At 38.2% G+C, this 25890-nt stretch overlaps 1 protein-coding gene across 14 annotated transcripts in view; it reads right to left on the bottom strand.

Moving 5' to 3' along the window:
- Positions 1 to 201: 201 nt before the first annotated feature.
- Positions 202 to 25890, bottom strand: part of kif1b (kinesin family member 1B) — a 52960-nt gene continuing 27271 nt past the window's right edge. For 5 of the 14 annotated variants that reach the window (XM_067527155.1, XM_067527159.1, XM_067527158.1 and 2 more), the window contains 31 exons: positions 25756 to 25839; positions 25345 to 25525; positions 25147 to 25219; positions 16967 to 17072; positions 16840 to 16857; positions 15999 to 16147; positions 15158 to 15336; positions 14859 to 14996; positions 13729 to 13980; positions 12284 to 12402; positions 11889 to 11974; positions 11488 to 11617; positions 10987 to 11140; positions 10745 to 10835; positions 10523 to 10641; positions 10258 to 10313; positions 8861 to 8969; positions 8341 to 8407; positions 8032 to 8116; positions 7550 to 7655; positions 6106 to 6220; positions 5874 to 6007; positions 5720 to 5781; positions 5470 to 5615; positions 5094 to 5354; positions 4894 to 4965; positions 4640 to 4761; positions 4343 to 4495; positions 3888 to 4080; positions 3529 to 3647; positions 202 to 3434 (listed from right to left, as the gene is read on the bottom strand). In XM_067527155.1, the coding sequence (XP_067383256.1) occupies positions 3392 to 3434; positions 3529 to 3647; positions 3888 to 4080; positions 4343 to 4495; positions 4640 to 4761; positions 4894 to 4965; positions 5094 to 5354; positions 5470 to 5615; positions 5720 to 5781; positions 5874 to 6007; positions 6106 to 6220; positions 7550 to 7655; positions 8032 to 8116; positions 8341 to 8407; positions 8861 to 8969; positions 10258 to 10313; positions 10523 to 10641; positions 10745 to 10835; positions 10987 to 11140; positions 11488 to 11617; positions 11889 to 11974; positions 12284 to 12402; positions 13729 to 13980; positions 14859 to 14996; positions 15158 to 15336; positions 15999 to 16147; positions 16840 to 16857; positions 16967 to 17072; positions 25147 to 25219; positions 25345 to 25525; positions 25756 to 25839 (3722 nt within the window). In that variant the 3' untranslated portion in view covers positions 202 to 3391. Of the gene's footprint in view, positions 3435 to 3524; positions 3648 to 3887; positions 4081 to 4342; positions 4496 to 4639; positions 4762 to 4893; positions 4966 to 5093; positions 5355 to 5469; positions 5616 to 5719; positions 5782 to 5873; positions 6008 to 6105; positions 6221 to 7549; positions 7656 to 8031; positions 8117 to 8340; positions 8408 to 8860; positions 8970 to 10257; positions 10314 to 10522; positions 10642 to 10744; positions 10836 to 10986; positions 11141 to 11487; positions 11618 to 11888; positions 11975 to 12283; positions 12403 to 13728; positions 13981 to 14858; positions 14997 to 15157; positions 15337 to 15998; positions 16148 to 16839; positions 16858 to 16966; positions 17073 to 19460; positions 23053 to 25146; positions 25220 to 25344; positions 25526 to 25755; positions 25840 to 25890 lie in introns of those variants that run through there. The other 9 variants (XM_067527167.1, XM_067527168.1, XM_067527169.1 and 6 more) reach the window with 5 other exon arrangements.

The following is a 25890-nucleotide window of genomic DNA, read 5'->3' as shown; positions in this document are numbered from 1 at the left end:
CAATGTTCTGATATTTATACAGTACATTTTTATTTTATTTTTTTCATTTTTAACATTTATTCCATCGTTTCTAATGCAGGTAAAAATGAGTTTCTATAATTACACAATAATTTAAGAAGGTGAAGCTTATAAAAATATGAAGATTGGAGTAAAGCCGTGCACAAAGGAGAAGACAAACAAGCAGCACTTGTTCTGCTAATGCACAGTTTGAACTTTTATTGTTGCTCATACACTAAACAGTTCAATGGTGCAAGATTACCATACACAGAATTAGGATATCTGCATGACACATCTATGCTATACAGCAAATGGATTATAATTATTACAAATACAGTAAACATATTTACATTTTAATTCAAGCTCCATACAACACAGATATTTACAAAAATAAGTATGAAAATGAATCCAGTCTAACAAATAATGTACAGTGTTAATGTCATTGTATGTCTTTCAAAGGGAACAAGGTTAACTGATAATGTAAGAGGGGAAGGTGGAAAATACTATGGCTAGTTTTGTTTGAAAGGCATCAAAGAAAAAAAAAGTGTTGAGGTGAAGAAAGACACCAGCACAAACAATTGTATACTGTCATTTTAGATGTCACTAGCTACTTTGTGTTATATTCCCTGATATTAGAAAAAGCAAAAGGAGTTAAAAACCACCTTTGTTTTGTTAGAATTCAGACTGTTGGGTAGCATGAGTAATTATTCTTCAAATCAAAAGCAGATTTCCACTCAAACCACTTTCTAATAAAGAGGAAGCACTACTGTAACTCACCTCCCCTGAAAAGATGCAGTGGGTCCCATTTTGTTTGGATTTTTTAAACGATGGACAAACACACATCTTTATACTACATTCAACTCTTTCCGAGTTCAGACTGGAAGAGGCCGCCACACTCTCATTTGGTTCATTCTGAGTTGAACAACTAAACCGCACAGACTTAATTTAATCAGTTAGTTGAACCTTTTATTAATATGTGCAAAGAGCTGCAAACTTATATAGGTTATACATTGCAAACAATAAATACACAATCCCAAAATAATCTATGCAAATTAGTCAATGAAGTGAAAATGTTTGCTCTGGCATTTATTCGTGTGGATCTGACGAAGAACAATGCACTCGTTCTCAGCAGCGCATAGATAATTTTCAATCCTTATTTTTTTCTACATGGCTTCCTTGATGGACAAATCACTTTCTCTGAAACTATTAAACAGATTTTCTCTGACCAGCAGGTTGTCTGACCTGTCGGACAGTGACCCTCTGCAATCTGTATTTATTTTAACTTTTAAGGGAACTGTTTTGTCTTTCTATCAGCAAACAATTAGACAGGTCACCAATAATTTCACTAATAATTTTAACAGGCAACAGGTGCGTCCATCTCAACACATTTCATGCCAAGCTCCCTTTCGTATGTTACAGTGGGCGTACTACTGGTTGTCTGGCCAGTATGTCTTGATACCCATCTGTATTTATCACAGTTCTGACATTTGTAGAGATAGAGGCACCAAATTCACCAGGAGCCCAACGTAGCAGCTGTACTACGATGCACAGAGCAAAAATTTTCATAAGCAATATCAGAAATAAAACCTTTGCGCATATGCTGTCCCTTTAATATCAATTCATTCTTTCAAGTAACCTGTTTAATAAACAGCTATCAAGTGTAGCCTTAACATAACATGAATGAACATCATTCGTGATGTTCAGAAATAATCTTGGACTAAACATGTAATCTGCCGTCACCTTGCTATAGATGTGTTAATGTGCAAAATAAGGTTAAACAGCAAAACAGTTAGAAATTCAGAAATATATGCCCTCTGTTACATTTCATATAAAACGTCACTATGGAATGATTAAGAGCATAGTAGAAAAAGTAAACAACAATGTTAGTTAAAAAACAAAAAGTATCCTCAACCCAAATAAATATATGATATTTCAATTTGAAAATGCAAACAGAAAATGAACACATGATAATGCGTGGTGCTACTGAACAGTAAGTACTTCACTTTATAAAGATTTCACCCAACACTGATGTGACAGCAAGGGGAGTCATGGGGTGCACTGTATTACTATGAGTCCTGCAGGCTATGTGTTAGCAGTTTCATCCAGTAACTACTGGTATCAAAGCTAGAGCATCGCAAATTTGTCTCATTCACGTTTCACTCTGTTGTCTTTTGCCTTCAGTACCACACGTATGTGATTGTTAAATAAAACATTAGCAAACAAGGCTCGCTTGAGATCTCAATATGCTAGTGTACGAGAAAAAACTGCTGAGAGGAATGTGTTAAAGCCAGATAACTACCACACCGATCCCAGAACAATTATATTCTCTCCTAAAACTAGTGTTCATCTCCATCCTACTTGTGATCTTACTTGAAACCCTGTTTTTTGTTGAGATGAAATAGTAAAATCACGGGGGCAAATATCTACTTCTGCAGGGACAATCCGTCATCATGTTTTCACTGCTGAAACATGGATTATTTTCCATATATTTCTGCATTTTAGCGTGTATTTATGACGTCGGCACAAATGCATGATTCTAATCACTCACTGATACTATTAGGGGTTGGAGTTGGTATATGTACAGGAAGTGGGATCTATATCATAGATGATGGTGGAAATAAAGTGCTGCCCTCATTTCTTGCTGAGTTGGGACTAATTTCTCACATTTTGATTCCAAAGGCTGTTTAGAAGAATCTCATACAGTAGGTAGAAAACAAAACTCATTAGCAGCAATATTTCTTGAAGTAGTTTTGCCTTATAGCAGAGCATAACTCACATGGAGATTTTTCTATATTTTCCCTTCATGGCGTCAGCTTTGTGTTGACTGATTTGTTTTAATTATTATTATATTTATATAAGCAAACCTTGGTCTCCTGAGGACCGCTGCAGTCATCATGTGGGCATATTATGGAAAAAACAACAAAAGTCAAACAAAATAAAACCTTTCTTGGGAGACAAATAACACTGATAAGAGACAAATTTCACAGATGATTGCCAAACTGAAAATTTGTGGCAAGAAAGAACAGTTTCTGAAAAATCGTGCACACACAAGTAGACTATTACAACATGCTACTAGTTAGGGAGTGAGGAAATGACAACAAAGCGGAACAAAATTAGACCCAAACATTATCATAAAAATAAAAACACAAAAAGCTGAGGAGGAGGTAGGGAAGAGAAAGAGAGAGGAGAAAAGCTCGGTTGGCAGAGGGAGAGGGAGGCAAATTTCTCTGGAAATAAAACTTTTAGTCGCATGAAAGGAGACTTAAGCCACAAGTCTACTTACAAGAGAAAACCGTCAAGAATCACAAAGATTAATAAGTGTTAACACTTGGTATGTTCAAAGGCTTTAAAGAAAGAATGGAAGCCGCACTTTCCTGTGTACCGGTCGACTCACTCAGTTCTTCATTAGGCCACTGCGCCTCCTTGCCAGCTTGGATCTGTGGGAGGAGGAGAGTTTTTGTGGAGATAAGATGAGAATGCATCTTCTGAAGCATGTAAAGCTGCACTTCGCATAGGTGAATGTGCCTTTACCTTATCGTTCCTGCTAGCAGGGGATTAAAAGCATACAGCCAGTCGTTCATGTCCTTCTCATTGTTGGCCTGCAGCAGGATTCCTCGATGTTTTGTGCACACAGCAAATGTGTTGGGAGTCTGGAAACAAACAGCAAATAAACCGTTCTATGGTACATCATTGGGAGTTGTACAGATGTGCGCACACATGTTTTTCGGTTGCTAAAATAGATTATCAGTTGTGAAAGTTGAGTGTTGATGATAATGATGTACAACATGTAATGTAAATGTACTGAGAAATCTGTGTTTTGTCCTAACAGGAGACACAAGTGTATTTACTGTGTGAATTTGTCAGGTATTCTATTGTTGGCAGTGCTGTACCTTAAGCATGGCCTGCTGGTCTTCACTGTATTCCACCTGTGCTGTGGACAGGTTGAGGACGCCTCGCTCCACCGGGTCCTTGTCACTGTTGTAAATGAAGACGTAGGGCCGGCGAACGACAACAAAATGCTTCACCCATGAGTTGGAGCGTGGCTCCATAAAGCTCAGGAAACCTTTCTTTGACACAACAGACCTGATCAACAAAAAGACAAAAAAAAAAGAAAAAAAGAAATTCCAGTCATTTTTAAGGCAAGGTTAGTTGTTGTGAAATGAATTGGATTGTGAAAAGAATTTAGTTCAAATCAATTCATATTATTTATGCTTTGATAACAAAACAGGGTTGTTTTTTGATGCTTCTCAGTTTGACATTTTGAAATTGCTGCACACAGCAGCAAAGAGAAGAGAAAAGCATTAAAACAACAGCATGGCAGCAGAGCAAACATGGCATTACTCACCCTGGCCTCATTTCTTCAATATCAGGCACCAAGTTGAGGAACTCATTCTTTCCAGCCCGCGCTAGATAAGAAGTTTCTAGAGTGGGAACCATTGGGAAGTTTTCATAGTCTGAGCAAGAGGGACTGGAGGCACGAGAGCTGTTTTCTGGGGTCCTTAAGAACAAAGTACATCTAGTAAGCATTACGATAACAACCACAACCTACAGACAGTGACTGTGTTTTGAGAGTAAACAAGGCTCTGCTAGATGTATTGCACAGACACTAGTAGATCAAAAGTGTGGATAATAAATGTTTTACTTCTGGTCTATGGAGCCACAGCGGGAATCAGCCAGAGAAGGACATGTAGAGGAGGGGGTGAGGGTAGCACTGCTGAAGCTGGTCACCGATGGGTCACGTCCGATTGGGGAGATGTCAGACAGCTACAGTCAGACACAACAAACAGAGCAATAAATACACTGAGCGTGTATTGTGAGCATTTAACTCAAACCAAAGATATGTATGTGATACAACAGTTTAATTTTTTTCTTTCTATTTTTAAAATCATTTCTCACCTTGCAATCACTGATGCTGTTGACCACTTGGTTATATTCACTGTTGAAGGTGTGTGTCAGAAGACGCAGGCACTGCAGTACAACAACAATGACGCCAATCAGTCCATAGCACAAGAGTTACCAGTCGTTACCAGTTGACAACGTGCACCATAGAGTAAAACTTCACAGTAAATATCCCATCATACAAAAACTACTCTCACCTTAGTAGCCAGCTCCTTCTCACGATCCACAAGGCTCTCAATGTCGGTGGAGTCGTAGCCACTGCTCTCGCTGGGCGTGATGGCGCTTTCGAAGGTGGTGCTGGAGATCTGTGAAGAAATGGAGGTGGACGTGGACAGGGTGCCTGAGCTTAAGCTTGGGGAGAGTGACTCGCTCAGGGACTTGGTGGTTGGAGCTGTTCCCACTGGAGCTGCCTCTCCCAACTTTTCCCTCAGCAGGAGCAGGTGGCGGGTTTTCTCCACCTGGATGAATGACAAGAGCAGGGTTAGGAACGAGTTAATTTTCTGTTAATTTGTGTATTTAATACTGAGGTGGAAGGGCTTTATTCTACTCTTCATTAATTTAACCAGGACCAACCTCATGGAGCTGCTCCATTTTCTCCAGCTCCCATTGGTGCTCCACAATGAGACTGTCTCCTCTGGGCCTCCAGCCGGCCAGGTTCTCCTCTCCACGAACATAAGCCACTGATGTGTCCAGGACCTTCCTCCTCCTCCGCTGCATTCCTGCTCAGGACAAATAACTCATTAGGACAAAGCTACAAGAGGAATCATAATCAACAAGCAACTTAATTTAAAACATTTATTTGAAGTATTATCTGTCTGCTCACCTGGGCTTCCAGTGTCCGACATTTTACACAAGCTCAGCTCATAGATGCCAGTGACTCGATTGCTGTAATTAAGTACAAAGCTTTTTAAAGTAAGATCCAACTGACTTTTATTTGTAATAAAGAAGTGAATGTGTCTGAATATATAAAATCTTACCAATCGGGAGTTTTGGAGTATCCACTCCCAAACAGGTTCTTGAGGGATCGGGGAGGGGAGATCTTTGCATCTCTGGAGTAGAAGACCATGCAGATGTCTTTGGTAATAATAGCAGGCTGGATGCAGTGGTCAAGCTGTGAAGGGGGAGTTGTATGTTAACCATGCTGCCACCCAAAGTCATATAATAGAGATCAGTGCAAAGATGTGCAACAGAGTATGAGCAGTGACTAACCTCGAGATATGCAGACAGGGTCATGTAGATTTTTTCTCCATATGGAGTAACTCGGTTTAGCAGGAGGGAGTTGTGCAGAGAGCTGTCCCACACCGCCTCAAATCGGTAGAAAGTCCTGAGGGGAAAACCAAAAAAATGTCACACATTATCTTCTAGAAAATCCTGGTCCGTTGGTGCATTACACTGAAACGGGTATAATCTGTATGCTCAGACCAGAGCACCACTTTGAAAATAACTTTAGATGACTCAGATGTTTGTTTCTGATAATGTGAGGACAACCGTAATGGATTAAGTAGTGAACATTGTGCTATCACTGACGTGGCTGTCACACTTATCCCTAGTAGTGACATGTGAAGAAACACACTGAGGTGAGACCTTGACAACACAACAAAAGCAGAAGTTACCGTCAGTAACACTATAAAGCGCTTGTGTGACAGACATACCAAGCAAAATGAATAAATAAATTTGCAGTCATCATACAGTCCATTGTTTAATAGACTAATGTTTAAGTTATTATTACCAGCAGGGGGCGCTCCTACCCACAACCAGAGAGCAAGAACTGCTCAGTTGATGCCTCATTTGCTTTTGCTGTTACTGATTTAAGACTCGTACAATTAATCACGGCTAATAGGAAAACATTCATTTGCAATCTTGGGTGCAAAAGAAGATCAAGACACTTCTGTGCTCACAATCACAATACAAAACAGGGGTAGTAGTGATTTTGCTTATTCTCAGACAAGTTGTAAGTGAATAGTTGCTTTTAGATACTAAATATAGATGTATAGAGTTTGGCAGACCTAATGCAACACGCAAACAAAAACACAAACTATAGAGAACTAATTTCTATTAATTTATAGTACTAAAGAGAACCATAAAGTTCCTCCAAAGAAGGAGCCTTATGTTCTTTGTTCACTGGTACCTATCAATATCCTTATCAATAGAAAGCCTGAGCACAATCAAGAGTCCGGCCGCAGCAGAGAGAAAAAAAGAGAGTACACAGAAAAAAAGAGAGAAACACAAACAGTCAGGCAACAGAGACAACGCAGCAAATTAATAGCTGTGAAAATGGAAATGTGCATGCAATGATTCCAGAGTGCCTTCAGGAAATATAAAGACAGGGACAAATACATAAGTCAAAACATATCACCACACCCACCTACTTTTTCTTAACTGCAACAAATTGAAAAGCTATACAGTATATCAACTACAATATACAGTAAGTATGTCAATCATTTAATTACAGACTGATTTATCAGTTTGTCTACAGTAGAATGGCCTGAGCTGAGAGTCAAACAGAAATACTGAAATCAGAAAAAAAGAACAAACCTTCACTTGGTCACAACAAATTAAAAGACTTGCACCTAAACGGGGTGAACCTACTGGCTACATCCTGTTTTTCAAGTAGAACCTAAGACAATCAGAGCTCTGAGAGTACTTCAGCTACCTGTTGGAGTTGTGCGATGACTTGATGTTCTTGGCAGAAATGATGTTCAGGGACAGAACAGCATCAGCAGCACTATCGTCGACTTCAGTTTTGTTTCGGATTCGACCTGGTGGTGCACACAGCAGAACACCACATCGGTATAATGTCAACAGAAGAGCTTAAATGACTTTGGATGGATGGAATATAAATGGCAAAAAATAGGAAACATTTGCTCAGTTACTGAAATTCAATTATTTGATCCAACAGCTACAGGCAAAGGAGAACCACCTGCAATGTCTCTTGAAATTGTTTTCAGTTCTGCCTCACAAACTATTTATTTTGCGTATCATACTATCAGGGCATTAACTAAGTTTCTGTGTGATTGGATAAATTAACAAACACTTTCTTCTACTGTTCTGACAGTTTGAGCCGTGACTATTGTCACTGGTTCCAGTTTGCTGTTGAAAGTTGGAACTAGTAATCCCCGTGGGAAGACTGCTCACCCACAACCAGCTCACGGACATCTTTCCAGTGGAGCTCACTCCCCTTTTCATGGATAAGAGTCACTGTGATCCTCCGCTGGATCCCCTACAGCAAAAATGACAGGAGCTTAGGATCAGAGTAGACACAGCTACAGTAGAACTTTATTAAGCTTATAAATCTTTCTTATAAAGAAGAATATAATTTACTGGTTTAAAAAAAAGAAAGAAAAAGAAAATACACCCCCACACAGGAAAAAGATCTGTGCACAAGGCAAACTGAAAGAATCAATAAGTAGTGTGTCTAGTAAGAAAGGTGTGGACCCTCAGTACCTGGTGCAGTAGGTAGGTGCCATGACAGGGCAGTCCTCCACTATGATCCACTATAGCTGGGATATACCTGTGGAGTCAGACCAGTCATACCATTTAAATCTTTTCATAGTTCACATGAACTAGAAAACCCAGATCTGCTTTTTTTACTTGTCTCTACAAAACTCAACAATAGGTTTTACTTTTATTACCCTATTAGGTTTTTACTGTATTTGTGACTATCAAGTGTAACAACTAGTTATTAAAAGGCTCTGACATCTGGCGACATATTTTTACAAAGGTGATATTTCTATAATTAGGATTTAGTGGATCAGTACATGAAGCTAGTTGGTGCAGCTTGAATATCTGGATTAAAATATGTTTTATAGTCTTCTTATTCTTTTATTTGTTTCCCTTGTTTCCTGTGCAGTAAACCTATGTTGCTAGAACTTAATTTTATTATTATTCAGAGCACTTTGAAATGAATCTTGGGATCCTACATCACGTGACTTTTAACTTAACTTTTTATGTGTTATATACTCACTCTCCGGTAGGTTCAAGCTCACTGATCTCAAACCAGACCAGCAGATCGTACTTGCTGACACACTGGCCCAGGTTAGACTTGGTGATTGTGTTCAACTTGGTGGCTGGAACTGACAAAGAAAAAACAGGACAAATTGGAATCTACCTGTATGTAAGAGAGGATGAAAGAAAATAGATCACGGATGAATAAACTGATGAGTTAAATAGCAATTATGTAAATTGGATACATCGATCTGAATAAATGATGAACACTTTGCTTATGCTGAGCCCAAAATGTAATAAAAATGTTTAAAGGAGGTGCTGAATATAAAATATAATTTAAAAAAATAGGTTAAACACAGAAAACCTGAAATGAAACACAATATGTTCAAAACCAACAGTTGCACATACTGAAATGTTATGAGGAGCTAAATCACCGATTACACCCATACTGACAGCACCCTGCTGTCTGACACATCAGGATTATGTTCCTGTTGAAACTGGCTAATCTCTGAAGCACACAGCTACATTCATTAATGTTCAATGTAGCTCAAATGTACATTATTTCAAATAAAGACTATGGTAATTGGCCTGCTGTTGATCCTATAAATGCTTTAGCCCTTAGAGTCTGATTTATGCTGTGCATGCTCTGCCATGATAATCCATGATTATGATAAATACTTGTTTTACTGTTTGGTTTAAGAGTCAGCATGTGCAGCAAATGTACCTAAAGGTGTCACTCATGCTGGTTTCTATGCGGCAGGAGAGATCTGGACTGAGCTGACTGTACTTAAATAGACTTGTAGCAAAGTGAAGCACACAAAAACACTGCAGGGTTTTTTAGTACTATAGCCTGCAGTCACAAAGGACCACAAAAAGCAAAGCACAGAACTAGTATAACCGCTACAACAACTACTGCAGTAAGCTATCCCCTGTACCAACCATGGTGCCTGGGCACAATTAGCACAGGGTCATTGGGCACTGGGAGGAAGGGGAAGTGAGAGAGCTGGTTAGCTTCGTCCTCCAGACTGGCAAGAGCAGAGGAGGCCAGAGCATTTGCATGTTCGGACAAGGTGTCCAGCACCTTGTCGTTCATATAGCCGGTCATCAGGTAGCGGACCAACTCTATTTTACGGGTATGATCTGGGATTATAATGTATGATATTGTAATAATTACGGGGAACAATTGGAGGGGATATGTGAAAAAGGAGATGTGGAAAAGGGACAACAAAGTTGGGCAAGTGGATTATGGAGGGTGGGAAAGTTAAATTAAATGACCAAAAAAAGGCATCCAAAGGAAGCAAGAAATGAAAGAGAAGTGGAAGGAAATATGAGGCATGCTTGTCTAAACATAATGAACATAAGAAATGTATAAAAATGATGATGACAGGTGAAGAACATATGTTGCAGTGACATTACCTGGTTTAGAGAGAGGCATAGGAATAGGGTAGTATTTCCTTGATGGTGTTGGAGGACTGTTGATATAAAAGAAAAAAAAAAATTATTTTTTAAAAATTTAAACCAAAAACTCAGTGTCACTGTAAAAAATGTTTAATTTAAGTAATTTATATTAAGCAAAATTTGGATAAAAGCTACAGTACCAAATCTTAGTCATTGGTACAATAGAAAATAAATTATTTTAAGTAATCCAGCATATCCAAATATATAAAATAACACCACCAACCTGATCAGTTCCTGGCCATGAAGATGCAGAGGGTGCTGCTGGTAATGGCCAAATACTTCAAACACAATGGGTTTGCTCTTGATGTACTCAATAAAGGATTCTGTGACCTCTACTGAAATCTGCTCCAACAGCACAAAAAAGGGATTTTTACAAATAATTACAATAAAATACAGCTTGTGCATGTGCAAGCTTGTGTGTGTGTGTGTCTGTATGTGTACTCACATTCTGGACGTGGTAAAATCCCAGAGGAGCTCCTTTGCCGGTGTTCTTCAGAGGCTCGGTGGAAAAAGCCTCATCATGACGATGCAGGAAACTGACAAGTAAACAAGAGTAAGTGTGCTACTGTGAATGGTAAAACAAGACCAAGGCATTGGCTCAAAGTCAGCAATTTCAGATTACAATGAAAAAGACAATTAACATGTATCAAACTTGAACTCCTGTTATTTGGAGCACAATGAACTCACTTGAATTGGCAGAAGATATCAGCATACTCGGAGGGGATGCCGCTGGCCTGGAGCATGGTAACACGAAAGGTAAAGATGCTGCCCACCTCCAGCTGGCCTGCCAGACCATCAGAATAGCTCAGCTTAGTGTCTGCAATGTTACCCAGTTTGAGGTCTGAAGAAACAATGTAAAGTTAGGAAAACTTCATTGCACGATGATTTATTGAAAATGACATTGCATTCGCTATGTAACCTGCACAGGAAATCTAAGCTCTGTTAATAAAATGTGATTGGTTTCTGCACATTATGAAGCTTGTGATTTGGAGATCAAATTCTGTTTCTCACTCATCAAATACCTTTTGTACACATTCCTTTAAAACACATGAAAAACTGCATCAGCCAAAATCTCATAACTAGACATTTTAAGTTGCTCTGCATTCAGTAGGACCATCTTCCCAGTGTGTTTCCCATTCGGGCTGAGAGTGTAAAATTTACGATGTGGACAAGGTCTGGCAGCCATACCCATGTCACTGATCCTGTTGAGCTCCTCTGAGGGTGTGATGACCTCTGAACTCTGACCCTGTCCCTCCACAATGCGCAGCTCTTCCAGGGACAAGCCAGAACGGGTCATAACCGTGGATGGAATGTCATTCTGATTTGACGAAAAAGAGATTTAAGAGTAGGAGGAGGAAGACATTAGCATATAGCTGGTAGAAAGAAATAGAAAGAAGAAATTCCATTTAAGTGGTTCCATTCTATATAATGTTTGGAACACAGAATAAAGGTATTCTTATATTTATTTTTTGACAATTAATAGAAGTGTAAATAAGTCAACAAAACACAGTTTCCCAACCTAACCCAAAAATGATACACTTACTGCCCTATACACACAAAAAACCCCTTTCATCTGACTCAGGGCTTACCTTTTTGAAGTACTCATCATCAAAAGAAATCTTGGCAGTTCCTGACTGTCTAACTCCTGACCCATAGTCTGGTGCCTCCTCATCAGCTACAAAGAGACAAATCACTCTTTTATCAAGATCTATGAGACATCAGTCATCCAAAACTGGCAAAGAACATCAAAAGTTACAATCAGAATCTAAGGGAATTTTCTGATCCCTTCCAGAATAGGGGCTGGAAAGGCCCGTCAAAATGTTTACACGCTGAAATCAAATACCTTACAGAGTTCAGTTTTCTGCCTTATAAAAAATGGATATCAGACACAGCAATTACATTAAAATATAATATCACATAACTGAGCAGCTAGCAAGATATAACCTGGGTGTACACATCATAGAGATGTTTATTAATTACTCACCTGCTATAGCCTGGACTCCCACTCGCAGGAATCCTTGAACCTCTCCCTTCTCTGTTACTATGGCAACACGATGAACCAGCGTTACAGGATATAGCAGGTTGCTTAGGTACACGAAAGCTCTGGGTGTAAGAAGGAAAAAAAAACATGAAAACCTGATTCTGGCGCAGTGTGAAACAACTACTGAAGTCTGTAGATGCAGAAATCATAATAGTGTGTGTTTTTTGTTAGATAACCTTCCTGTTATGTTTTGAACAAAAAACCAAAGATGCTTCTGGGCAGTGAAATTAGCAGCAGCTTAAACCATCTGGTTTATTTTTAAGCTATGTGACAGGGGTGATGACAGACCTCCTGAGATGCAGCAGCACAGGCTGTGAAAGAGTGGTTTATTGTGTAGTGCTATGGAAAATGTCAGTCTCTCACTCACATGCTCATTGACATTTTATTTGTATCCACATAGATTTGTCTTGCTGCACCCCTGGTGACTTATTCTTTCTCCGCCAACCCACTTTCCATGCTTCCCTCCCTTAGTGTGATGGGAGACTCATGGCCAAACCAGAGAGTTATCAATCTATGAGACCTCTGAAGTCATAGTGACGCAGGTAGCTGAGGGACTCTTGCAGAATGTCTGGTTGACTTGAAGCCTGTACTGATTAGTTGTCTTATTTTGAGATTGGCACATGGTGTTTATCACTAAGCTTTGATGTTAAACAGTGGGGAGGCTGCAGGGTTGGTACAGCATGTGCTGTGATTTCAAAAGCAGCTGTAGTACATTATTTTATCTAAATGATTTAAAATAAATACAAAACAACAAAGCTATGTGAATCCCAGCTACCACTTAGTGTGTATACCTACAGTACAATACATTCAATATATTCTAGAGTAATGTTAAAACAAATTTATAAAACAAATGATTTAACCATAATCCAAAAACAAAAAAAAGGTGAAAACATGACACACAACTAACAAATTTGAACACAGCAAATACATGTAATTTTTATACACATATGGTAGTTAATACAGTCAGTGCTATGACGATGGTGCGGGATGAGACCTCATACTGGGAGATGGGAGAGAATAAAAACAATAGCAGCTTTTCAGTTTTTTGGGAGCTAAATGGCAAAAAAATAAATAAAAATCATAACAATCACTTTGACTAAATTCAACAAATTTCTCTATGTAAAGCTGCACTGAATACGTAATCTGATCAGGAAATATCCTAAATGTTGCTTTTTTTGAGTGCAAAACATCTACAGGAATTTATTTCTAAAACTATGTAAAATTATTCTTTTTTACATTTACATTTTTATGTCTTTTCAATCTTTGTTTTACTTTATTCTACATTAGACCTGAGTAATCGAAATAAACCAAACTAAGACAACATCTACCCAAACTCCTCTCCCAGCTTGTGTGTAGATTATGCAGGAATGCCGCTGCCAGTCACCAACCTTCCCACCAGGATGAACCAGGGGGAGCGGTCATAGAAGGGGTCCTGGCCGTCGCTGAAAATATCCGAGCCCTCCTCAGTGCCAGTGTCTGAGCTAGTGTCGTCCACAAAAGCCTCATCATCAATCAAGTCAGACATCTCGCTCTGGCGTTCGTCCGCAAGCTCTGTTATCTCGGAGTCTGTGGTGGAAAAGGTAGGCGAGGGCGTGCGGTCGGCCAGGTGCTCGTTTACACAACCGTGGAAGATGGGGGAGCTAAGAGAGTTGGTAGATTGGTTGCAGTGGCAAGAACCAGGGGAAGGCAACAATGGAGTAATAGTATAATGAACATGTGACATGATGTTAGCAGAAAAATTATTGCTTTTCAACAAATCATAAAATGTTTAGTTGTTTCTCACCAAAATTTCAATTATGAAAAACATTTTTCATATGTAACAGAAGGATTACTTCAGTAAGAGGTATTACAAGGAGCAGCAAGGTATCACAGCAGCTAAAACCTGACAATTAAAACATGACCATAGTACAAAAAAAGCAACCTGTAATATAGGATTAACATTTAAATCCCACATTGTAAATCCAACATACAAAAAGCGCCACACATTTTCAAATCCACTATTGTGTTAACAAGCTTTTGGATGAATTGGACCTCAACAGGAAAATGGCAACAGACAGGAAAATGACAAAGGTTGAATGAAATTTCCAAATGTATGATTAAAAAACAAACAAAAAAAAAACAAAACTAAAATTATATGACAAATACTGTCAAATAAATAAATTTTACATAAAATCAAAAGTAAATGACAAATGCAACATCAAGTGTACATATGGAAATGTAAAATAAATAACGGGGGGAAAAAAATTACATGAGCAACAAGACAACAACAAATACAGTATGATAAAACAAGAGACATCACTGCTCCATATGGCTCTAATAATGCTAATGAAAGTGAAAAATTTAATGAAAGTAAATTCATGGTTACAAGGTAAGTGACTGGATCACAAAAGCTGACTGAGCAAACCCATACAATATTGAATTGGTTGACTACAAGCCCTCTCACTTAGGCACAGGCACAGCCAGCAGTATTTAACCAGGATATTAATTGATGTAGTACTGTAACGTGAGAAATACATACCTCCCCACAAGTTTAAACCAGTGGAAACGGTCATAAAACGGGTCATTTCCTGTCAGAGTGCCCTCTCCATCCTCTTGATGTGTGGAGGCCATTTCACCAGCACGATCATACATGTCTCTCATCTGATCAAGCCTCTGTCTACAAATGACAAAAGAGAACCCTCAATAATAATGAGAAGCCAAGCAAGAATAAGATGCTGTGGTGACTGATCATTTTAACACTGAAAGTGAATAACAGATGTATGCAGCCTCTCTAAGAACATAATTCAGGACAAACGTAATGTATGTTATGGTGATTACTTGAGTTTATCAAGGGACCAGTAGTGTGTAGCTCCATTCTTAAGGTCTTGAACCTCTACAGCTACTACAGTGCGGGGAAAAGGCCTGGAACCATGCATTTTCTCTGGTTCAGGGGGCTGGAGCTCAGGGGGCAGCGGCGAATACAGTGTGTCTGTCAGCAGGACAAACTGGAACTGGACCTAGAAAAAACAGTAGGGAAAAACATTAGGCCAAGAAAAACAAACAAAAACCAGCACAGTTTAATTTAAAAGGTACATATGCAGATATTCATAGGTAAAAAAATTTATAAAATGTATACCACTCTTCACTTGGTAGTGTGTTACTACTAAACCACTCAACAACACTGACACCTTAAGATCCAGAGAAAGTGTCTTTGTGGCAGATGATCCATCAAATCCAGCAATGATATTGCTTATACAACTGGAGAAAATTTTAAATCACACTAGTCCCCAGTTGGAAATGTGGACTACTGCAGACCATGTTTTGATTCATAACAAATTCAATTTCTATTCGAGAATCAAGAATTGACCCTGCTCTGGATTGTTTAAATGAATCTTTTGTGCAATATGTTTTAAGTTGAGTGTCCTGTTAAATAAATCACTACCATCCAACCGGGATAAGAAATCCTGATCCACTGGGTGGAAATCGATGCACAATGACTAGGAAGAGGGCAGAATTAACTCTGGCAAGCCCATTACTGAAGAATGAATTGGGTTTTTAAACAGGCTTAAGACACAGTTTTGAACAAATTCAGTTCCGAATTTAAGACTACTTTTTTACTTAAACCTTGTGGTCATAATGTTAAACCTTGAACTGTCTTTTCTTACTCGGTTTTACTTACTCTTTTCTTTAGCTCCACACTAATGGCATTGGCCTCCTTCAGGTAGACAGCATTTCCCCACAGCTGATCACGGAGGGAGGTAAACTGATGGTACCTCCACTTCCTGAAGGCCCACTGTGCCAGCTCATACTCATGCTGAGTCCATGGCACTGCATGAAGACACGAGGCGGAACTTAGGTCAATATGATGCATAAAAACACACACTAGTTTCAGCCCAACTTCACTAATTCTAGGCAATTCATCATGTGAAATATTTTGTCACCTTTATTTTACATACATTTTTGTTGCAAGCAATAACAACACCAGAATTTATAGTTAGTGGCACAAATGCATTGAATTTATAAGTAAATATAAACTTAGAAGAGTGTGAGAAAATGTGCAAATTGTGTTGTTTACTTTTTTTTTTAAATAAAGCCACATTTACTCAGAAACAAAGGCATGTTTATCAACTTTACCCACACTGTTTGTCCTGTTCATTTTCAACTGAACATCATACTACATACAAAAAAAGGCTAGGGTGATGAACTGCATTATTACGTCTAAGCTTATGAATGATGTAGTTAATATTTTGAATAAAGCCATTTAATGATCTACTGTAGCAGGAAATATTGATGTGACACTTTAGACATTAGGTCCAAGTTGGTTTATATATGACATTAGTAGCATGTTTGCTTTTAAATGTTGGATTAATTATATTATATATGCACTAGCTTGACTGAATACCTCTAGTGTCCAGGTTATCTGTATGACAAATATTAAATCATTAAATCTAATTTTTTATATTAATAAGTATTACAATATTACATTCTTTTGATTAAGAAACAGAAAATAAGATACGCACACCCAAGTAGTTTAGGCTCTGGACAGAAAATGTAGGAAAAAAAACATACAGAAAATTCTTTATATAGTTGGAGCTTCCATATGGTATATCAAAAAAAAATTTTAAAGGACAGATCTGCAATACACACCTTCCTCTTCTTCCTCCTCCTCCAATTCTTCTTCATCAGGTGTCTCAGCCACGAGTGAACGAGTCTCCACCTGTTTCTGAAGTTCCTGCAATTTGCTCTCGTAAACCTAGACATGAACACACAGAAGAAGAAGAAAGAAAAAAGGACAATTGTCCATCAAGTGCAACAAGTGAGCTCAGCTAGCAAAAGCAATAATATAATTTTTATTGTTAACCATCCATCCAATATATTTGCCCTTATTTGGGGGCTAGAGCTAATCCAAACTGTCATTGGTCAAGACGCAGGTACGTCCTGAAAAGATTGGGATGAAGAAAACGATTCATGCTCATGTTTACAATTTAGAGTCACTAAATAACTGCATGTCTTTGGATTTGTGGAGAAACCCAGAGGGAAACCTACGCAGTCAAACTCCACAAACCATATCCAGTTGCCAAGTTCAAACCAATGACATTCTAGCTAGTACTGTATAAAAGCCCAAAATGACACATGGATACATGCTGCTGGATGTGTAAATAACGTAATGTAAAATGAACGTAGGTTTACAAATACATAAATGTATAATGACATTTAATTCTGTTTTGTTTAATGTACTTTTTTAGGCCTGTACTAAAATCCTGTATGTTAGGCTTTTTCTTTATCTTTATATACAGGATCTTGGCATCTTGTTATATACACTACTCACAAAAACTTTTGGGTGAAATGTATGCAAAAAAAGCTGATGCTAAATTGATATATCATGAAAGTAGGGCATTTATGTAGAAGTATGCAGTTGTAATTTCTTCATCTCAAACAATTTATTGAAACAAAGGTCGCAATAGTGGTGGGTGTACCACAACAAAAAACAATGTCTCAACTTGTCATGTGTGCTGGAGCATGTGTTCTGGTGACAATAGTGGCTGATGCATAGCGTTGTCCTTGACTCTCCAGCATTGGTGGCCATCATTTCTGCTCAGTGTGAATCAACTTTCATCAGAGAAAAATCACAGAGGCCAACCGGTCCCTTATACAGCGCAAATGCTCCCTGTTCTATGCAAGACGATGACGCCTGTGCCTGGTGGTGTGGTCAGGTACCATTGCAGGTCATCTAGCAAGCAGACCAGGCTGATGTAGGCAGTTTCAAATCGTCTGACTTGACAATCGGTTGCCTCTCACCTCCCTTAAATGTGCCACGAGTTAATAGGCATTCATCATCCTGCTCCACAGGGCACTGTTAACTATGAAGCACTCATCAACATGGAATGTGGCCAAAGGACGTCCACTTCTATGCCTTCCTGTGATTCTTCAAGTCTCTCCGAGTCTCTGTTGCCCACCTGCTGATGACACTAAGCTCAGTGGCAACTTCCCTCCGAGGACATCCCGTTTGAAGCCTTGCAATAGCCAGATACTGTCAATTGTCACCTTGGTCTCAAGAGGTAAAAATGTGAACAGAACGATGAAGAGGACTGTTTAAATAAAAATTGTAACAAACATAATAAAAATGTACAATCCAAAGGTCACTAGAGAAAGACAAATTAAGTTCAGCTATAAAAGGTTATATTGCATTTAGGTGCTTTCAGAAACATCACACATAAGTCAAATATGCCTTACTTTTTGTGAGTAGTGTGTATACATAACTAAATTCATCTGGAATATTTTACACACAATCGAGTCTACTGTCCAGAATACTTAAGAAACAAAAGCTAGAAGTTAGAAAAGTGTTTACAATTTCAAAAGTGGGCAACACAAAAGGTGATGCAATGTATCAAAAACCTTCACCCTTCTGCAGCAATGTTTTTCCTGCTGAGTGTTCAGTGTTGTAAATTAAACTTCATGAAACATTTTATTCACTAACAAATGGCTGAAGAGGAATAGGTGTGGTGAGGAGCTGGTAGAAACTGAGTCAACTTCAATCCAGTGAGGGGTGCCATCCGCCTCAGAGCAGGGCATACTGTGGTCCCAATTACCTCATCTCGTTTGTTCAGTGTCTTCTGGGAAAACAATGGAGCCCTTATATTTGTCATCAACATCCTCCCTGATGAAATCCTACAACCAGGCTAGAAGCTTAATTCTCTTGATTCAAGCAACAAATTGAAATCTGCCAAGCAAATTTTACAGAATTCACATTTCTTGGATCGATGTAAGTAATACAGTATATATTCTAATACATGGCATCCAAGTAAATGAAGCAGCTTCAAACATTTAAACATCTAAATTCTGCTGCTGTTTTTGTCTGAAACTAAATTAAAAAAAAAAAAAAATCTAAATCATCCAAGCAGAATAAATTGTACATAAATTAAACTTCCCATGTACATGTGTGACATCACCTATTATGATGTAGTATTATTCAAAAAAAGAAATGATAAAACCACTGTATGTAGATAATTACATCAGTTTTGTTATGTTATTTTACGGTTTAACCTGCCTTGATTCCTGTGCATTTTAAATAATGTAGTGCATACATGTAGGTCTAAATTCTGTCTATTAAAGTAATTTACTGACAGAGAAAACAAATAACTGCACTTGGAGCATGTCATTTTATTTCAGTCACACTTTTAAATACAAACCTTCAGCAAAACAGAGATTAAGTAAATCCTCTTTAAAACCTGTGAAGAATACTGTTCCAATATTTACTGAATGTTTGCACAAAGTGCCTAATAAAGAAGGCAACAAGACTTTGTACGTCACGAGGCATTGAACATTGCGGATTCAAATAGCAAGATGTACAATACTCATACACATTGGAATAAAATCTTCCATAGATATGTATTTTTCCAGAAGAACAGTATAAGGTACGTTGTCCATTTTATGTTGTACACTTTCCAGCTTACCTGGTTACCATCAGCACCAGTACATTTGTTAAATAACATTCTCTAATTGAGCATTAACTGCAGCTAAAGATATGTAAGCTATTGCATGCAAAGATAGTCATGAATAAATGAGATGTAGAGTGGACAGACTAGAATTGCATGTCATTTCGTTTTTGTTACAGCATAGTAAGGCATATACTATAATATAATATGCAAAACAATTTCATGAGTCTGATCCCAAAATGATTTGAAGGCCATCTGGTATTAAATTTAATCATTAATGACTTTAAAGCTACCAATGCAGCATGGAAAAGACAGATTGACAGGCTTGCTGCCAATTCAAATAAGAACCTAAAAGGCAAAACTCTTGACATGGATATTTCATGTACCATCACACTAATTGATCTATCCAGGTTATATGAATATCTGTTAAGAAAACAAAAAAACAAGGCTTTCCCAAAAATCTCATTTGAAACGGATAGTTGCATTATCCAAGCACTTCAAGTCTATGTCCTCCTGCTAGCATTTTTAATTAGAGACTTTGGAAACCATGACAACACTCTTTAGGACATCCAGTCAAAACACAATGAACACTGTTTCCTCCGTGAACCACAAACCCAAAATGTAATTTTAAGAAGGTATAAGAAATAAATCTGAACTCTGTGCATGGTATATGGTTTTTACAGGAAAAGGGGCAAAACTATTCCGAATGTTCTGTAATGGTTAAAGGGACAGAAAGGTCCATCTCCTAGGATTTCAGCATAGTGGGTATTTAGTTAACCTTGAGAATTAAGAGAAAGCATATAAATGTAAATAGCCTGGAGAAAAATACAGAACTACATTAAATGTGGGTAGTTTGCCAAGGCTTTAAGAAAGTGAGAATAAGGTGAATTAGGTAAAATAAAAAAAATTGGGCAAAAGTTTGCAATCAAGTAATCAAGTGATTTGTTTAAAAATTCTGCGTAATACTAAAAATTATGTTATGGTTAGACAAGTTGCAAAGTTTCTTTTTTTTAAATGCAGCTCAAACCTAGTGGATGAGCACTAAATGAAAAGGAAGGGAAAGACAAAGCTGAATTGTAAATGTAGAATGGGATTAATAAAGTAAAAGAAAGCCCTCTTTGACCAAAATTTCAGTCTATTTCAAAAGGCAGTCAAATAACTGTCTAGTTCACCGAGTCATTCAATAATCAATTATGAAATTTCAAAATACTGGTCTTTCATTCAGAGATTTAGGCCAAAGATGGATTATACAAAAATGTGTGAGGTATACATTGTGAAGAGAAAAGACTCAACTACATGGTACAATGAATGAAATATATAATGGGTGTTCCTAATTTGGACTACAATAACAAACATTTTGATGGGAATTAAGACACTTCACGTGTTAATACGGTCTAAAACAAACATTCTTCACAAATCAATACTAAAATAAAAATTAAACCATGAAGATAATTTTGGCAAATCAAGGCATGATCGATGAATTGTCACACATGCTGAAAAATGAACAGAGTAATTATGGCATGTCTCTTCTTCTGTTCCTTATGAAAGGCCTTCCAATGCTACCGGTGCACATAATGCGGCAACAACTGATGAAACTGCATATATCGTGATGATGATAAAATGTGTTTAATACACACAATACTTTTGGATCAACCAATAATGTCCCGTTCAAGTGCAAAAGTCTCAGATTTAGCTGTTTGACTCGTGATTCTGAGTTGTGATCTGTAATGCATTTGCCTACTAAAAGAATCTGAAACTAGTTCCTCTTTCCACCCCTCTCAATCAGACTGTTGTTTCTCTGCTGGCTTTTAAATTAGGAGCGGACATTTGCCTGCGCATTCGTGGAGGTGCCTGAAAGTTGATTGGGTGATTAGCATGTTCAGTGTGCTGGAACTGCTGATAACAATTGAAGCTGCCATCTGAATACATGATGCTATTATAGTGGCAAGGCTGTTGATTATAGTATGGCTGGGGATGTGCTGGCTGACGGATCTGGTAATAAGGCTGCATATGTCTCCTGTTACTTTCAGACTGTTGCAGTGACTCCATAGAGCCAGAGGGTCGCTGGCGGTGATTAAAAGAGTTGCTGCGACCTCGTTCGTGGGGCTGCTGATATTGGTTGTTCCTATAGTTATGTCTGTGACCCTGGCTTAAACTTTGCTCCAAGTCTTGGCCTTTGCATGGGACTGGTGGGCTTGGCAGTGGAGGAGAGACAAATGTAGCTGCCATCTTTTCCATAGACTGTACTCCTTCTTTAGCCAGAGTCTCTCCCTCTTCTTCCTCTACAGCTTCTTTTGGCACCTTCAATTCTATGATCTGCTCATCTGTAATTATGATATGTGTACCAGGGCTCCATGAGTTGCGGTGTTTAGGGTTACTTTTGAAAGGGAAGCGTAGCTTACGGTCCTCTGGGGGTATAAAGCGATGTGGTCCAGTATGTCGGCGGAGCTGCTTGGAGATTTCTTGCTGCTGAAGGTTCTTGAGGCGTAACTGCTCTTGACGCATCCAACGCATGTGGCCCCGTTTTAGATTTGAGTCATCTCCTGTGGTTTGGCTCATTGTTGAATCTAGATCCTCCCCATCAGCCTTTTCAGGCACAGGAGGCTTCCCTTCTTGAGGGCTTGGCATTCTGGCTGCACATGTCAAAGTGGTGATGCTGGGAGGCTTCTCCTGGCCATCTGGGGTGATGAGTGGAAGAACCTTTTCCATTTTGACCATCTTGTTCCTGAGAGCACGGATCTCCTCATCTTTCATGTTGTTCTGTTTCTTCACCTCTTGCAAGATGTCTTCCAGTTTATCTATGTGCACTTTTAGTTCATCCATAACAGCCCCTCCTGTTCGAGATCCATTGGACATGACATCTTCAATACGCTCATCGCCAACTCCTACAGTGTCCCAAACATCTCGAGCCACCGCCCTCCATGAGTCTCGCTCATTAGGGTCCTTTTTACCATAGCTAGCACAAAGCTCCTTCATCTTTACAATAGCCAGTGCTTCAATTTCCTGTCGTGTGTGACGGAAATCATTAAGTGCTACTTCATAACAGATTTCTTTGACTGCCTGTATTTTCAGGTCAGAGATGGTCACCCACTTAGAGTCCTTGGTGATGCGTCGCCGCTGAGGGATCTGGTACATTTTAACTGGCTCTCTTCTCTTCCCACTGCTAGGTAATCCACACTTTTTCACTATGGTTTGTAGCTTGCTGGGAGGCAGCTTTTCCCTCAAGGAAGTAATCAATCTCCAGCTCTCTTCACAAGACCTCTTATCTGAGTCATCCCCACTATCAGAGTCTCCATCCTTGAGAAAACAACACAGGACACAAACCAAATGTTCCCCCCCAAAAAAAGGAGAAATTACAATGGGAAATCAAAGAAACGATAAATGGTTGGCTCTTAAAAAAAAGAACAAATAAAAAGTACAAATATGCAACATGAGAACTTTGTCATGTAGAAGTTTAATTAAGAGTATAATACTAGAGTTTAGAGAAAATTTGGATGTTTCAATAAAGACTATGATGCTGTAATAACATTATCTATATATTTAGCATACATCAAGATGTATGGAAACATGCAGAATTATTTCCAGAATTATCTTCAAAATAAAAACATAAACAACAAATGGACATACAGTGCTTTTCATTGACTTTCTTGTCAGTTTCTTGTGACTTTTTTGTCAATTAGAGGTCTTTCATATTTTCAGTGAAAAGGCAATCATATTAATTCAAATATTTCCTACACTTTTATATTTAATTAATGGAAATGTTAGTTCTATTAATATTGTTCCCAGTGTTGCATATTGATATTAAAAGTAAAGGTAAAGCAAGTCTACTATGATTAGAAAGGAAATCAATAGAAGACTGGAGTACATCTGTATCGTTTTGTGATAGTCCTTGTATTTCAATGAAAACCGCGATTTGAGCTGGATCCCAAACTGCTACAGTGGCATGCAGAGATGGATTTTGGAGCTTTCCCCATTTAGTCCAGATGGTCTGAGTGGCTTTAGTATTAGTGGTGAGTTAGAAGACAGTGTGTTCTTGCAGTTGATCAGAAAGCCAGTAGGTAGAGCAGAGGCAGAAGGGAGGGTAAGTGTTAATCCACTACAAGAAAAATGTTAGTTGTTTAAAAAAAAAAAAAAAAAAGTAATAAAAAACAAACAAAAAAAAAAACAGAACAAAATGCAGTTTCTCATTTGTTGTAGACAAAGTACATTACAGATCACAACCAGTTGGTACAAATATTTCTGATCTTGTATCTATAGCTAGAATTGAATGTAATGTTGTGGGAGTGTAAACCCTATATTTTTACACATATAAACACACGAGAGTAGGGAAAAGGTTTGTGATTCACAGATTCAACTGTGAGCAGGAAAAACTCTGTTGTTGAGTGTCGAGTTCAGTGTGTTACACAAATGCCAGGTGGGAAGTAGCCAAAGAAGTCAATGAGAAACCACATTGTCACTATCTGTCAAAAACTACAGCAGAAATTTTTGTTATCACAATGCATTGTACATGTCAGCAACTGCATTGAAGAGATGAAACTCAGGATAAAACAGAGCAAGGAAACTAGAGTAGAAATCTAATCCAAGCAAATAACCAGCCACTTCAAAAGTTGACCAACTCAACAGCAAACAGTGCAACTTAGTCCACAACCAGTACTGAATGAGTTAAGAAAACATGCTAATAATGTGAACCATGCAAAAGCAGCATCCCTTTATGAAGCAAGGGGAATGTGTTTAAATACTGACCCATATCAAACATATTTTTATTAAATTTACTGTAGATGTCAAAATCGAATCGTGTTTAGCTGCAAGCTGCTGTTTTGCAAGATTCAGATCCACTATAGAAGACACAGAAAAAGTAAAACAGAGATTTGGAAAGGGAAAAGCTTTACAATCAAAATCTCGCTTAATCAAATAGCTACAGAAAAATCTGTTAAACTCAAGAGGAAGGCAAGTAAAAGCTCAACTGTCTCAAACCAGAAAAACTTCCATGCAAGAAAACAGACATGCGCCAAGAGTAAAAGTGTGATTCACACACACAAACACATCTCACAAGTGTGAGAGCTCAGACAGTGAATTAGTACTAGTCAGATTTAAATGGACTAAGTGAAATTACTCTGCAAATAAAAACTAGCTTTCCAATTATAACTGACCAATAGAAAACAATGCTTTAACTTTGTAGTGGACGTAGGACAGCGCATTTAATCCAATAATCACACATAAAATATCATAAAACTAGCTGCATAACCCAAAAAGCTGCTGTTGGTTATGTAAATACTGTAATTGTGCCATATAAATTATAGATTAATTCTATTACCAACGTGTCTACAACATTTTACAAACAGACTAAGACCATGAAATTCATAGGGGGGTTTTGATAAAATGTCAGCTTACCAGTCGTTGTTGCTCCAGAAGTTGGTCTGCTTCTTCCTTCTCCTTTTTATATAAGATTTCCATCTCAGTGAGCCTACATAGAGTAGTTTATCAGTAAAATATGAATAGTGTATTTAACTGTATAACATTCTGTACAACCCATAACTGAAACCCAAAAAAAGTGTCAACTTGCAAAAACTAACAGGAGAGACTTAATACCTTTTCTCCATCTCCTGCTTCATGTCAATGCCCTGCTTCTCCAGAAGCTCTCTCTGAGCAAAAGTCCAATCCACAGGTTCCACAGGAGTTTCAGCAGATGGAGTCTTCTCCCTTTCAGCCCTGGCCTGTTCTGGGTGGTTGAATCGGAACACATGGTTCTTTCCCATAATGATACGGTTACCTGAGAGAAGGTACAACACATTTGTGACAGAAAGAACTGTGGAGAGCATGAAATGAGATTAGATGCTTTTCCATTGCTACAAGAAAACTGTAAATGCAATCAATACCTCTAGCATTTCTTTTTACTGTGTTTCTTAAATTTTGTATTATACTGTGTAAAGGTGGGTTATTAAGTCACAGAGAACACATGTATAAAAGATTAATTACAATTTACAAAAATTAACTATGTACCTGAGCGAAGCTGGATTGCATCTTCAACACGCTTCCCATTTACGTAGGTTTCTGATCCCTCACAGGGCACCAGCATGACAATAACTTCACCAAAAAAAAAAAAAAAAAAAAAAAAAAACAAACAAACAAACAAAA

This window comes from Channa argus, chromosome 13 (genome assembly GCF_033026475.1).
Source record: "Channa argus isolate prfri chromosome 13, Channa argus male v1.0, whole genome shotgun sequence".
Taxonomy (NCBI): domain Eukaryota; kingdom Metazoa; phylum Chordata; class Actinopteri; order Anabantiformes; family Channidae; genus Channa; species Channa argus.
This window is presented reverse-complemented; position numbering and strand designations above follow the sequence as displayed.